Source organism: Saccostrea echinata, unplaced genomic scaffold, assembly GCF_033153115.1.
Source record: "Saccostrea echinata isolate AGI-Se365-2 ecotype Australia unplaced genomic scaffold, CSIRO_AGI_Sech_v1 ptg000054l, whole genome shotgun sequence".
NCBI classification, from domain to species: domain Eukaryota; kingdom Metazoa; phylum Mollusca; class Bivalvia; order Ostreida; family Ostreidae; genus Saccostrea; species Saccostrea echinata.
The window spans coordinates 35,554,039-35,569,199 of NW_026889803.1; the positions used below are offsets into that span (position 1 = coordinate 35,554,039).

General features: G+C 32.4%; 1 protein-coding gene across 1 annotated transcript in view; it reads right to left on the reverse strand.

Moving 5' to 3' along the window:
• Nucleotides 1-15,161, reverse strand: part of LOC133171594 (WD repeat-containing protein 97-like) — a 58,466-nt gene that overhangs the window by 19,468 nt on the left and 23,837 nt on the right. The window contains exons 15-22 of the mRNA XM_061306377.1: nucleotides 13,335-13,473; nucleotides 12,682-12,788; nucleotides 10,639-10,786; nucleotides 9,841-10,093; nucleotides 9,305-9,365; nucleotides 8,805-9,061; nucleotides 6,470-6,778; nucleotides 5,890-6,240 (exon numbers count right to left, since the gene is read on the reverse strand). Of these exons, the coding sequence (XP_061162361.1) occupies nucleotides 5,890-6,240; nucleotides 6,470-6,778; nucleotides 8,805-9,061; nucleotides 9,305-9,365; nucleotides 9,841-10,093; nucleotides 10,639-10,786; nucleotides 12,682-12,788; nucleotides 13,335-13,473 (1,625 nt within the window). The remainder of the gene's footprint in view (nucleotides 1-5,889; nucleotides 6,241-6,469; nucleotides 6,779-8,804; nucleotides 9,062-9,304; nucleotides 9,366-9,840; nucleotides 10,094-10,638; nucleotides 10,787-12,681; nucleotides 12,789-13,334; nucleotides 13,474-15,161) is intronic.

The following is a 15,161-nucleotide window of genomic DNA, read 5'->3' on the forward strand; positions in this document are numbered from 1 at the left end:
TTACACCTAGCGTAATTTGTCAAAATCTACGACGTACAGTTAGTGCAATATTTATATTCGATTACATTCTATTGTCCGTCTCAAATGTATATATAAGTAATAAATAACAAGTTTAAAAACTTCAATGGGAATTGAAGTGGGTCGTTACGTGATCAAATCTTCTGAGAAGGCCTTCGGCCTTCACAGGATTTGATCACGTGACCGACCCACTTCAATTCCCACTGAAGTTTTTAAACTTGTTATTTATTTCTTAAATGAATATACTAGTAAAAAACAGCTCTAAGAAAATTAATACAAACTTTTAAATGGCATTCCTTGAAATTTTCTAATATAAAATTATCAATTAATAACAAAATTCACCAAAGACGTACTCATTCCCGTGAAGTATAATGAAAGAAAGACAACTCTAAAAATTTGCAAAATCATAAAATTCTGGTTATTCCCCTTTGATGATGTCAAATATGACATCACTTCAAGGCCATTATTGTGGTATTTATATCACAACATTATAATAAAAATCGGCATCATTAAAAAGTTTAAACCTTCGGCTTTAAGACAGTAACATGTCAAAGCATTCATGATTGATGTAAATTTATTGCTTGGGTAAAGTTGTCCGAAGCAAGGTATGTGTCCGATGGTGGACTCACCCCAATTTTAACACACTATGGAAAATTAAAGTATTTGTTTCCTTACAATTTATTTTTAAGGGTTGACCTCACTCATACTTTTGATAGCTAGATTATGTTGTGATAAAAATTCATCATCTTATATACAGTTGACATTATGTATGTCAACAACTAATACATCAAACACTAAAGGACATTTTGAAATGAGTCATTGTTTCTGACCATATGGTATAAGTTTTAGTCACAACTCTGATATCTTCAACCCTCAAACATCTGGGTTTTTTTTATACTGTGCAGTCAGATTTCTTCAAATTCGAGATACAGTGTATCAAGGTTTGACTGTATGTTTAACAAAGATAAAACCCGCAGTTATATGTCAATCATGCTCTTAGCAAAGTAAAGAATAATGTACTGCTTACTAAAGAAAAGTTATTTGCTTCAAATGTAAAAAAATTATCAAAACGGCAAATTAAATATTCTTTAAAACATGCAAGATTCATTTATTGATAATATCTTGTTTTCAGTACAAGTAGACAAATATTCTGATGATCTTAATAATGTTAAAATTTGCTAAACATTTAGGACCTATAGCATTATATAACCCTCTGGGGATTTTGATTAAAATTCTAGCCAATAACACATCCCCTTGATTAAATGTTACAAAACAAAGGGCCGTTTGTGATTACAATAAATTAACAACAGCTTGTTAAACTTGCATATATATATTATACCTAATTATAATTCTGTAAATAATATAATTAAACCATGTGACATATACATGTAATCAACAAATCAAACTCACAGGGAGACCAAAAAAATGATTATATTTCATTATAATTGTAGCTCATTTTAGCCAGTTAATAATGATATAGTTTACATTATATGTATAAAGTACAATGTTGGGGGGAAAAGGACTTTATTTTTATCACTGATAAGCACAAATATTTGTTGGATGAATTCAAGGAAATATACATTCCCTGAGTCCACACAGTAGATAAGTCAACAAGATAGAGGTCCATGGGCCACATTTATGCTCACCTTTAGAATGGTCCCCAAATTAAACTTCATAATTATATCCGTTTTCAATTACATTTATTTTATATTGAGGCTTGATGTCAACTTTACATATTGTGGCCCTTGTGTTTTGTGAATATCTGTACATATATTTCTGCACTATTACATTTTCCCCCAATTTTGGTTCATATCTAGTACCTAAAGTCTTGAAAACAAACATTATTCTAAATTATGGGTATGCTAATGCATATTAATGACTTGGCCCATATACATGTTGATGCTTGCATATTTTAAATATGACTATAAGTCTACTTTCTTCAGAAGATGATTTTTAACAAAATTTCAGTGTTAAACTTTTACACCCTATCATGGCTCCGTTTTTGCACCTGGGATAACATAATTTGAACAAATTTACAATTTTTTTCAAATTGATTTGACTAATAATGCCCCCTGCTTTTCTTGTGAAGATTTTTGCTACATATTCTCATGTAAGCTTTATTGACAATCGATCTCCTCCTGTGCCCTCACCCTATCCTAATGGGTCATAATTTGAAACCTGAATATACACAATATGAAGATCCTTGAATTAATATGACTATACATGTATAGTAATTTTGGCCCCCTTGTTCTTGAAAGATTTTTCCTATGAATTTTTCCTTTGAAAATTTGATCCCCTATTGTGGCCCCACACTACCCCCAGGGGTCATGATTTGAACAAAGTAACTGAGGATGTTTCAGTATTGATATGACTTATCTTGGCTTTGCTGTTCTGGAGAAGATGATTTTTAAAGACATTAAATTTTCCTTTATATTCCTATGTATACTTTTGATACCCCGTTGTGGTCCCACCCAACCCCAGGGGTCATGATTTGAACAAACTTGAATCTACATTACGTGAGGATGCTTTTTTATTAATAAGACAAATCATGGCTTTGCTGGTTATCAGAAAATGATATTTTAAAGATATTTTCTATATTCCTATGCATAACTTTGATCCCCTTTTCTGGTCCAACCCTACCTCCAGGGGTCATGATTTTAAAACTTCAATCTACACTACCTGAGGATGCTTCTATATTAATATGACTTATCATGACTTTGCTGCTCTTGAGAAGATTCTTAAAGATAATTCCTATATGTTCCTGTCGAATCATTCGATTGTCACTAGTGTAAGTATAATTCATGCCCCGGAAATCTTGCGAGATTTAGAGTTTCCTCGACTTCACATCAAAAGAGGGGCATTAAGTTAGATAACTGTGAGTTAATCGCGATACTAAGTATCCTTAATTATCTTCCCTTTAAAGAGGATGTGGCCTTTTGCTTGAACAAACTTGAATCCCCTTCGCCACAGGATGTTTGTGGCAAGTTTGGTTGAAATTGGTCCAGTGGTTCTAGAGAAGAAGATGAAAATGTGAAAAGTTTGTGATGACAATGAGGACAACAACAATCATCATATTATGACAACAACGCCATATAATGGACATATTTTGATCAGAAAAGCTCACTTGAGCCTTTGGCTCAGGTGAGCTAATAATAATTGAATAAACGTGAATCTACAGTACTTGAGGAATCTTGCATCAAAATGACAGTCAGTTGTAGCCTGCGGTTCCTAGAAAACTTTTTTCCTGTATGTTCTTATGTAAAAGTCCAAGGTCAAGTAAAAATCCAAGGGTCATAATTTGAACAATTGACTTAAAATTTACACTCTTGGACATAAGTTTTGACAGAAAATTCCAACTTCTTCATGTGGTAGGTTAGTGTGGGTTTGTCAGTGCAGCTAATGCTATATTGTCTAAAGGAGGCACACACTGACAGAAAAAAAAAAAAAAAACCTTAACTCCTGCAGGTAGCAGGTTTGGTACATGTATGGGTCAAGTCACCACAGTCACTAACTTGTCTGATCTCAAACACTTAATTCATTGGGGAACATGCATAATTTTGGTGCATCACCCTTTTGCCACAAAATACATTGTTTAAATTTCAAAATATTTTTTTAAAAAAATGTTTAATTGTACACAATGAAGGGGGGGGGGGCATGTTATGCAAATTCAATACAGAGAAAAATCATAAAATAAAAATAGATTTTACATAACAACATTTGAGTAATTTTTTAATTAAGCATGAAAATTTAAATGGAAATTATATAAAAAAAAAAAAATAACATTGTAAACTAAAAAATTAATGGATGGAGAAAAGCCAATCAAAGACTTCAATTTATATATTTATCAAATAACAATTAAAACTTAAAAATTAATTGCTCTTAGTGGAGGGTATCCCCCAACCATGCTTGCAAGTTTACCTCCAATTTCTAATTAAATAATACTGTTTCTAAAGTTTAAATATACTTAATATTGTTTCTCTCTACTTCAAACTAAATTAACACTTCGTTAGATTTAGTTAATTTGTCTGACAGGTAAAAATATATATTCTCATTTAACGCATAAGATAATGTTAAACTTGTAGTAACACATGTACATGCATGTATCACCACAAATCATGAAATGGTAGAATTTTCATTAAGTGGGCCATGGACCTTAATTAAATATTAGTAGTACTATGTATTATGAAGTACTAAGAAATAATACATGTATTATGTACATGTATTGAAGTTGAAGATATCTGTACATTGTGGAAATGTATATTATAGATGGCTGGAGGCTCATTTAAATATATATTATAAATGGATGGACACAAATGAGTTGTAATTAATCTCTTGATTTACACAAGAACTAAAGTAATATTTTAATTGTGGACAATGATATGATGCCCCCTCCCCCAATTCAATTTCAATTGATCAATCTAGAGAGAGAGAGAGAGAGAGAGAATGTTTAGCAATAAGGAATTTTGCAGGAAAAAAGAGAACCTTATACTTAATTATGACAATATGCATATGTTTTAATTAATGTTGCAGTCATACTGATATTTCGAATTTTTTTATAACTAACAACTAGATATGTCCATATGCATAGGACATGAATGCCCCATCCAGAGTTCATCTGTAGTGTAAAATGAAAATTTGTATTAGTGTATGAAGCTTGATGAAAATATCTTGAAGAGTTTCTATAAAACTGAGTTTTACATGTACAATAAATAGTAAAGTAAAAGGGCATTGGGAAGGTCAAGAAAAAAAAAATGAACAGGAATAATGAATTCTCACCAAGTAATGGACCCATGCATAAGCTTACATGAAAATATCTTATATAATAATAAAATCACAAAAAAAATATAATAATTATAATATAATTTCTTTGAGACTAATTAGCTACTGTACATGTAAACACAAATTTAAGATAAGTGAGGTCAAGGTGAGAGGCAAGGTCAGTGTCAAAAATGTTCCTGCTATTTAATACCTTTCACAACATGTATAAGCATATGCAGTTTAATAACATATCTTTAATAGTTTCTTTGAAACTTGGCTGAACACAAATCTTAGAAAAGTGACGTCAAGGTCAAAGGAAAGTTTAAGGTTAAAAAAGTTGAAAAAATTGAATACAAGCTGTAGCTCTCACCAATATGCATCAGCATATTAAGTTTGATAGAAATATTTTTGAATAGTATCTTTGAAAATGAGTTATAATATAAACGCAAACTTTTTGAAAAGTGAGGTCAATGCAAGGTCAAAGGAAAGGTCAACAACAAAAAATGTTGATGCATTTGAATAGCTTTCAACAATATGTATCAGCATATGAGGGTTGATTTACATATCTTAAATAGTTTTTTTGGAAACTGAGCTAAATGCAGTGTGACAGGACAGACGGAAGGATGGAAGACAGACATGACAAACACTATATGCCCCAGCCATATTCATGTCAGGACATGACATGACAAAGAAAAATTCTTTGTGATATCCCTTGATTCAAGATATCAAAGTTGAGACAAGTTGAAAATTCAAATTAAGGTTGAAACTAAGACACTTATCCCTGGTAGTCAACATGTTGGTGATATTTATGCCAAATGCCATTTTATGTAAATGCCATGAAAAATGAGACAATTTAACCTAAACCTTTACATTACATTTAGACTGAATCTCTTAAAGGATTAAAAATATGACATTCATTCTGACTTTTAGTCTTAAAAAAGTTATCACTATATAATGAAATGCATATTCTATAGAGCTATAATATTTTCTTTAAGTAAATTTGATAATAGAAAATATAATAAAGAAATAAGAACTTGTTTCCTTCATACAGTAGGCCCAAGTTACTTTTATCCTACACTTTCGCATCAAAGAATTACAAGGTAGAAATCTTACTGTTTCGCCAGCATCTGGAAAGAATTTTTCAAACCACTCTGCACCCTTGAACTGTGTAACAAAACCAGGAAGTGGTGTCTCTGGACGAGGTGGTGTCAGTTCTCTCTGAGGTGGTGCCACAGGTCTGGGCTTTGGTGGCAAGGGTTCTGAAGGGGGTGCTGGTTTGGTGTATTTTACAAGGGGTTTCAGGGGTTTAACTTCCCTCTTAGGTGGAGGGACTGAGGGGGGTTTAGGTTCACTAGGAGGTTTATCAGAAAGTGTAGATTTCATTGGTGATTTGAATGCAGTGCCTGACGGCTCTGTTTCTACTGGTGATCGGGGTGTCATGGTCACTGTGGATTCATCATCCTCCTGAAAATTAGTGTAAAGAAAAGAGTTAAAATACAAAAAGATTGTATGATGAATATGCTGTGCTGCAAGGCTTTAAATTGATCATGGGAAATATATGGTTCATGAAAACCATTATTAATGTGAATCATGATTTTATTTACTGTATTTCACATGAATGGACCCTATATAGTTTGCTTTCCTACATCAAAATGCAGAAAATTAAAGCGACTTGAAACATCATGCCATATACCTTTTCTTCTTCTTTCTTGGTCAGCATTTCATTGAACTTGGACATCAGTGAACTTTGTCTGGAAGAGGCTGGAGGGGTGGGAGTTTTGGGAGGGGTCTCTATCACATGGACTGTTGGCTGTCTGCTAAATGTGACCTCCTTCCTGGGTGGGGTATAAACAGGGGTCCTGGTACCACTGGATGGCACTGGGCTCTGTGGAGCTGATTTTTCATCTTCCCAGTCATCAATGATAAGTGTTCGGTCCTGATCCACTACCTCCTCTGGGACCAGATCATCAACTGTCAACTCTTTTTCTTCTTCAACTGGCTCCTTTTTTCATTAAAAGACAAGCTCTAATTAATCTTCAGCTTTTAACATCAGAAAACTTGCAACTGCACATGTACATGTTATTAAAAATCTTTTTAAATTGGTTTAAGTGAATTAGTGTAATGTTACCAAGATACATGTAAATACGTCATATGAAATTCATACTCAATTGGTGCAATATTCCTAAATAGACATTTCAAATTGGAAAAATTTTAAAATTTCACATGGACTTCTTATTAACATTAAAATTTCTTTGAAAGGTATTCTGAATTCTATTGAAATCATGTTCTAAACCAGGATGAAGTATTAATACATGTACATCACATGTAATGGCTGATGGTAATTTTTAAAAGTCACAGATATCAGATATCATTTGAAATATAAAATCATTATCTAGAGAAAACTATGGCTTGGCTACAATGGATATCAATGAGTTCCAAAAACTCTGGGTATTGATATCCGATATTGCTTGATCAACTACATCTGTATAAAAAAAAAATAGCAGCTGATGTTTCTTCAAGCAGTCGTGTAATTCTTGCTTGTCTCTTTTTAAATTAAAATAAACAAAATTCTATCTAAATATATCTATCTACATGTAGCAATGATAAATATTTAAAATGAGAAAAAAAATAGTGAATATAATTATATACATGTACAGAGTACATTTATTTAGTTAGTTTAAAGGTATAAAGGAAATACAAATGTGAAAAATATTATTTCATCAAACACTTACTCAGGAAACTGGACTCCTCTGATTTAATTCTCATTATTTCAGAAATATATTCCAGAAATCATTAACTTACATAGTTCACAAAAAAGAGCTACTATCATATGGATGTGATATGCCTGATATGATGCAATATTTATTTCAATGTGGACTACCCTAACTGAAAAATACTATTTTTTCTATGCTTTATACACAAACATCCACCTTTGTTATAATAATAAATAGGGGTCAAACACAAAAAAAAAAAAGAAGATGAAACAATATTAGACAGGGAATACATGTTTAAAATTTGATTGATTCTCTGTGTCATATGACAATAGGAATATATGTATAAACAGAAGTTAGTAAAAGTAACTTGTATTTCTCCAAATTCATTATTCATTAAGAGACTTGTAACAGGACCATTTTCCAAGTGCAAAAGAAGGATATTTTAAGTGGAAGTTTGTTTTCTGAAAGTTATGCCCCTTTTCCAATTCTGCCCTTAAATAAAAAAAAACTTTTGTATAAATCAGTTTTACTAAATACTTTTGAAATATTTAGACATAAATTAATTCGTATCATTAGTTTAAGGACAGAGATGGATAAATGGGCAAACATTTCAATGAATACAGTATATTTCTTAACTACTGTAATTTGAATAGGCAAGAGTATAAGGAAAGAAAAATAACAATTAAGGTTGAAGCGTACCTGTATACCCAATAACCGGCTCCATCTATGCTGTTTATAAAAGTAACAATGGAGGTCAAGAAAATCAGCTAAGACTTACATTTATAAACAATACAGTTGAACACCAATACAATGGAATAGATGAACTTTTGAATTTCATGGATTACCTTGTGTTTTCATCAAGTGGCGTAAGTGGCATTTATACCTAGTAAATATCTTTGCTTTTGCTTATGTAGGTAATGCAGAAATGCCAAAAAATTGTGGGCTAATTTTAATAAAATATTTTGAGAATGCATGGACGTCAAAGTAAATTAATGCCTGACACCAGATCCTGTACCTGTACTTTGATATAAAAAAAATATTTTTATAATATGGGATTTCTAAGTTTTGAAATAAAGGTGGGAAGTGGAAGGGGACATCAGTAAAACTTGTCTAAAGTTTACTTAAAATACTGGTACATACAAACTACTATCTAAGGGAATAAACCAAAGTCATCAAGGGAGCTAAATTTCCACTCTTGTAGGGAATATACTACACAATTTCACTCACTGGGAATAAATTAAAGCTTTCAGTCAATTTGATATAACTGAAATACATTTATCAGTTAATATACACAAAAAATAAATATAGTAATACCTTTTCTTTTTCTATTTCATCCATTTGACCTTGAGACAAAGATGGTGGACGCCAGGAATCTTGAGATTTTTCTGGCTTCGGAGGAGGAGGAGGCCATAGAATTTTGACCAAAACCGAGTTTGGCACGTAACCACTTGATGTGGCGCTCTGGTATGCAGGCATGAGGGGTTCCTCTGCAGCAGTGGCAGGCCTTGAGGCTTTGTTGATAGGGGGGAAAAACCCTGTTGGTTCCTTTTCTGGTATCCATGGGTACTCCTCTGCAAAACAAAATTGTTTCAAATTTTTTTCATTAAAGCTAAACACAATAAAACTTAATTTCATAATAAAAACATTTTTACTAGGCACCCCGGGAGTTTACTGGGAGCAATTTTGTCATATTTTTTGTAAATTGTCAATTCTTCTATATATTAAGAGTGACAATTTTGAGAATTTTGAAAATTTAACTTTTTATGGGACATATTATGACATTATCCCTTGTAGTCCTTTAAAGCTAAATTTACCTTCTTCAAATTCACCTCTTCTCAAAAAGTCCTCCAAAGCATAGGGATTTTCAGGTGGAAGCTGCACAAAGAGAGAGTAACTGCATGTACTTTCAAATTGTTTTAAAACTTTTGATGAAAAACAGTTGTATTTACAACCAAGTGCAAAACCTGAATCGTTCTATCCTCTCCATTCATAATCAGCACTTTGCTGATAAGGAAAACTTGATTTTCAAAATTCTGTCTAATTTTTGGGGGAGTATGGCATCATAAATTAATATATTGCTGCTTTGAAAAGGTTAATTTTATGCACTTTTAAGACTTCAAGACATTCTCAAGTACTTCACGACAATACATGCCTTCTAAATAAATGCTATATATAATGTGTTTGAAAATTTTACCAGAGTTACAGTAGCAGATCCAGACCACATTTGTTGTCAGAAGGGGTGTGAGAGAGAGATTGGGAGGAATACTGTCCACTCCTATAAATCTTACAGTGATTTTTTTTTCACACAATTTTCTGAGTGGGACATGAACAACATTAAAACACAGCCCACCTGTGGCCTTTCTTTGCTATAGTACATCTTGAAGTAATTGATGAAGGCTTCACTACTGATGTGAACATCTTTCTTTTCCTTCTTTTTCTTCTCCATGGCCTTGGTCCTCTCTGCCTTGATAAGGCTGTCCTTGATCCTCTCTAGCTCCTCCTCCCTGGCCCTCAGTTTGGAGAAGGCCTCCTCCTTAATCCTCTGCTCCCTCCTCACTTCCTCCTCCTCCTCTTTTGTAAGAATGTCCTCAAACTGATTGTATCTTAGATTAAAAAAAAAATATTATGGTAAGAATGTTGATGTTAACTTACATGACACCTCTTTTTTAATATCTGTCATCTACCATGGAATCATTTTCAATTTGTCTATGGGGTCAATGCTTGCAGAAAATCAAAATTAATTGGTTCATGGGAGACATAATTTTCTGGGTAACTTGTATATACAGAAGATTCTCAGTGGGATACTTTGACAAAGTTATATGGCTTATAGGGATGTGAATTTATGGGTAAGGGTGACCAATGAAACCAAACATTGGTCCGGCCTCCACAAACAATGATTATTCTACAGTAAGTTTTTTTCCTGATATTTATTTGTTAGTATTCCTAAAATAGTTTTGCATCTTGCAAGAGATATCACTTCTTCTTTCCTAAATGAGCTCAAATTAAAAAAAAAGAGAGACTGTGTGAGCCTTTTTGTGTGGGCTTCTTTCAAAGGACTGGGGGGAAAACTAAAATGCTTCAGTAACTTGGGGGGGGGGGTTCAATATAAGTTCATCCAAGGAAAAATTCCAACATTAAAACCATTTACTTGAAGGAGGAATGTGACTTTTTCAGGCGTGTATATTCCCTCTTTGAAAGTTTGTTGACTTGGTCTTCATCTAGAGTAAACGGTGCCTCAGGCTTAGGGTCAGCAAATCTCATGGACACCATCTTAAATATGTATGACTTGGGCAAATCTATATAAAACAATTCTGATGTCAATTTGTTTAAAAGATGAAATAATCATTTCAAATACTTAAAGACTACTAGTATCTATACTTCATATCAGTCATGGCCATAGCATATTGTGGAATCATCATTGTTCATGGGGGATCAGTTTCGTAGGAAATCCTTACACATGCATGAATTTACATCCACATGTACATTGAAACACACATGCATTGAACACTGAAGAGTTAGCTATCTTAATAAAACATACAATTTACCCATGAGATTTAGTCCCCATGAACCAGTAAAATCTCGGTTACCCACGAACATTGACCCCCAAGAACAATGATACGATTCCACAGTATATATATACTAAACAGTGTAAATATACATGCATGTACAGTAAAACCATTTATAGCGAACACGCTTATAATGCATTGATGCTTACAGCGAAGTTATTTTCATTCCCCTGGCTCTAAAATATATTATAAACTAAGCGGGTTTAACAAAATATGTTTATAATGAACCAAAATCGTCCGTCCCTGGGACTTTGTTATATGTGTGTTTTACTGTACTTCAATTCTACAAATATTTTCTCCAAGTCTTAAATACTTTTTGTGCATGTTTGTGATATCATATTAAATACCAGTATTGTAATATTATAGTTATTGAGAGAGTAAGAAAGCAGCTTATGGTTTTTAACCTAAACAAAAGAATGATGCCCAAATCCAAATTAATTAAAGACTTAATATGCAACTTTTGTTTGCATGAGGATCCAACAAATAAGATTTGCCTGAATCTCAGTCAATTTAAACTGTTTTGTTTTATTATATGATTGAATAATTTCCCTCTTTCTGATTGGCTGAGATCCAACAATGTTAGAAAAATACTACGTTATATTGACCTACACGTGACCTTCCAGGTCAATATAAGGAATTATTGCAGGTCAATATAATGAATCACGTGACCTTCCAGGTCAATATAAGGAATTATTGCAGGTCAATATCATGAATTATTCCTGTTCCATTTTTTCATGTTACAATGTGTTCTTGTTGAAATTTCTCGTTAAAACTTTCAATTAAAGCAAAGAAAACAGTCTTGTAGGAGTTTGCTATCATTTAATCATATAATAAAACAGTTATTGCTGTTTTTTTGAGGTCAATACGATGATTTAGACACCTTCGAAGTACAATATTCACCTCGCCCTTCGGGCTCGGTGAATATTGTACTCCTCAGGTGTCTAAATCATCGTATTGACCTCAAAAACCAGCAATAATTGTATAATATCCTCCACTAACATTTGACCAAAAAATTTTATAATGCACAAATAATATCAACACCTACTCAATAAAATTTAAAGGTCACTTAGACTTTCCTCAAAGAAAATGTTAGCTATAAGCAGTTTTTAGACTGCATGCATGCTTAATAAATTAACTCAACATGTGCATTAAATAAGGAATGTTTTTCTGCTTTGTGTGAGATATTCGTTCGAAATCACACAGACTTAATTGTCACATAGGCATATTTCATGAAGTGTGCTAGCACTTCATGAAAAATATGCTTACATGCAAGTCTGTGTGATATACACACCAATAATTCACTTAAAACTAAAAAAAAATCCTTATCTGTAAAATGTAAAAAAAAAAAAAAGTAGCAAAAATACTTTTAATGTTTGAATTTCGAGACTCACTGTCCTATATAGTAATATTTTCATTTACGTCTCTGTAGCCTCATTGTCACATCACTTTCTCCATTTATATTTCTACGCATATAAGTACACATGCATGAAAATGGCATTCATATTGATTTCTTAGTTGGTGTAGTAGAAAAACACAGAAAATGCAAATATTTTTGTGTACTTCTGACATGCCAAATATAAACGACTTCTAATTAGATCTGACAATTATTTTTATTAAAAACTTACATGCAGTATATGGGATTCTGTACAGATGATGACTAATCCCGACTAGAAGATCCCCCCGTTCACTACAGAATCCCACACTGTATGGCATGGTCTTCAACTTCAGCAGTCTGTAAGAAAGGACTCTATTGTTTCATATCCTTTTTTTTTTACCTTCAACAATTCAAATGACAAATTTTCCTTTAGAAAAAGATGTGAATATATCCATATAAGATTTATTAGCTTCCTATCTATCCAAACATGCAAATCACCACACAACTTAACCAAGCAGGCTCTTGAATGGAATCCGAAAAGGGAGTGTTGGGAGACCCAGGCAAACCGGGAGAAGATCTATAGAAGCAGGAACAAGAGAGACAGGATTTACTTGGGTCTAGTTCAAGAAAGCAGTCCAGAATAGAGTCCATTGGCGAGGTGTTTTATGTGGCCCTATGCTCGATCCCCATGGAATCAACAGGGATAAAGTCAAGGAAGTCAAGTTTCTAAGTGAACTGGGGGGGGGGGGGGGGAGGGGACTGAAGATTTCCTTTCTGCCCATCCTGTCTGTTTGTCTGTTTATCTGTCAGTCAGTCTGTTTGACACTTGGCTTTTCAGACCTTTTCCTACATGCCTGACAATTTTGAGCTGATTTTTGGCGAGTGAGTCGGGTATTTATTTACCTGATCAGGTTATTGGTTTCATCCCAGATTCGGATTGTGCCGTCCAGACTGGACGAGGCGTACAGCTTCATTCTCTGGCAGCTGGTCAGTCCTGTGATTGTGTCTGTGTGGTCATCATCTGGCTGGTGGTCATAGCGGTCTAAAAATAGCATACTAAGTATGTCAGGAAATCTACCTAATTGTATTATCATTATAATGAAACTATTACATGTATCACTTAAAATTTGACAAAATTCTGATTCATAAAAAAAAAAAAAATCACTAAAATTTTTAACAATTACAATTGTTTGATTTAAACATGTGGAAATCAAATGATTTTTTTTTTAATTTACTGAGATAATAAAAAATTATGAATGGTTCTATTGGAAAAAGATTTCTGAGAAAGGGAATAATTTATTTCCATGAAATATTTCTGAAAATGGAAAAAATGATTAAAGTTAGCAGGTTGATTAGTAACTTGATTCCAGGACACAACTGAGTATTAATTAGAAGTATCAGGTAGAAATTATTGGTATTAATCTTGCTTCCACCAAGTACATGCACCTTACCTTTCACGAAGTTATAAAAACTATCTAGAATCATAACTTTCATAATCTCCTCATTTCAAATTGAAACATTTTTTTTAATTGTGCAGTTATTTTCTGGGGAAAAAACAAACAAAATAAAATCAGGAAATAAAAATCGGAAGGGGTTTTGATAGAGTTAAATCTAGGTAAATGATTTCTTAAACTTTTCATGCATTATAAGCAGTAATAAATAAATTATATATTTCAAGTTTTTTTTTTTTTTTAAAGACATAAGGACTTCACAAATATTACACACAATTTATGTTTACTATAATTATTATTAATTATAATCAAGCTGAATTTAAACCTCTTCAAGTTTCACAACTCATGCATTAATATTGCATGCATATACATCTTATTTTGTTAATTATAAAAATACCAGTAAATTATGATATCACATTCAACAACTTTAATCACTGGCTTACAAACAGATTATAAAGCATTAAAACATCTTTTCCACAAAAAAAAACTGCCATTGCTAGATTTTAGTGTTATTTGCCAAAAAAGTTCCCATCAAGGGAGACAACTCACATTCCTGATCATCTTCCTTTAGCTCTTCTACAGACAATTATTCAATTTTACAAAAATGTAAACTGGGTAAATCAATCTAATTTATGGTGCAGATTTATACAAATCTTTGAATAATTATCCTGCAAAGTATTGCTTGAAGAGGTACCCAAAAATATTTCTCAAGTATAATACGTGTATACATGTATATATATACATGAACAAATACATGTACATGCAGCTTTTTGATGACTATAAATATATACATGCTGGCTACCAATTCTCGTACAATGTCAATGTTTTCAGTATACTATGTAATTAAATAACTGTAATTGATTCATGCACCTAAAATCTATCATGAATAATATCTGACTGGTGAATCTTGTACATAAGTATAAACAAATTGTCAGGGCAAAGTTAATACCTACAAAAATCTAAATCTGAATAATAATGCATTCAAAAAACAGATGAAAAAAAATTACCAAAACGCTTCATTTCTTAAATCAAGATTTAGAAAATTTGAAATAAAATGAAAGAAAACACTAAAATTCACCAACTCCATGATTATTACAAAGAAAATGTAAAGCAAAATGGAAGCTTAGGAATTGAGAGATAAAATAGTTTCTGTAAGTCACTTCGAGAACCAATAAAACCTCCCCAGTTAATATTTCATGTTTAATATTATAGTAAAGGATGCTTCAGAAAACTGTTCCAACTAAAGAAAAAAAAGATCTAAATGAATGATATCAAGACT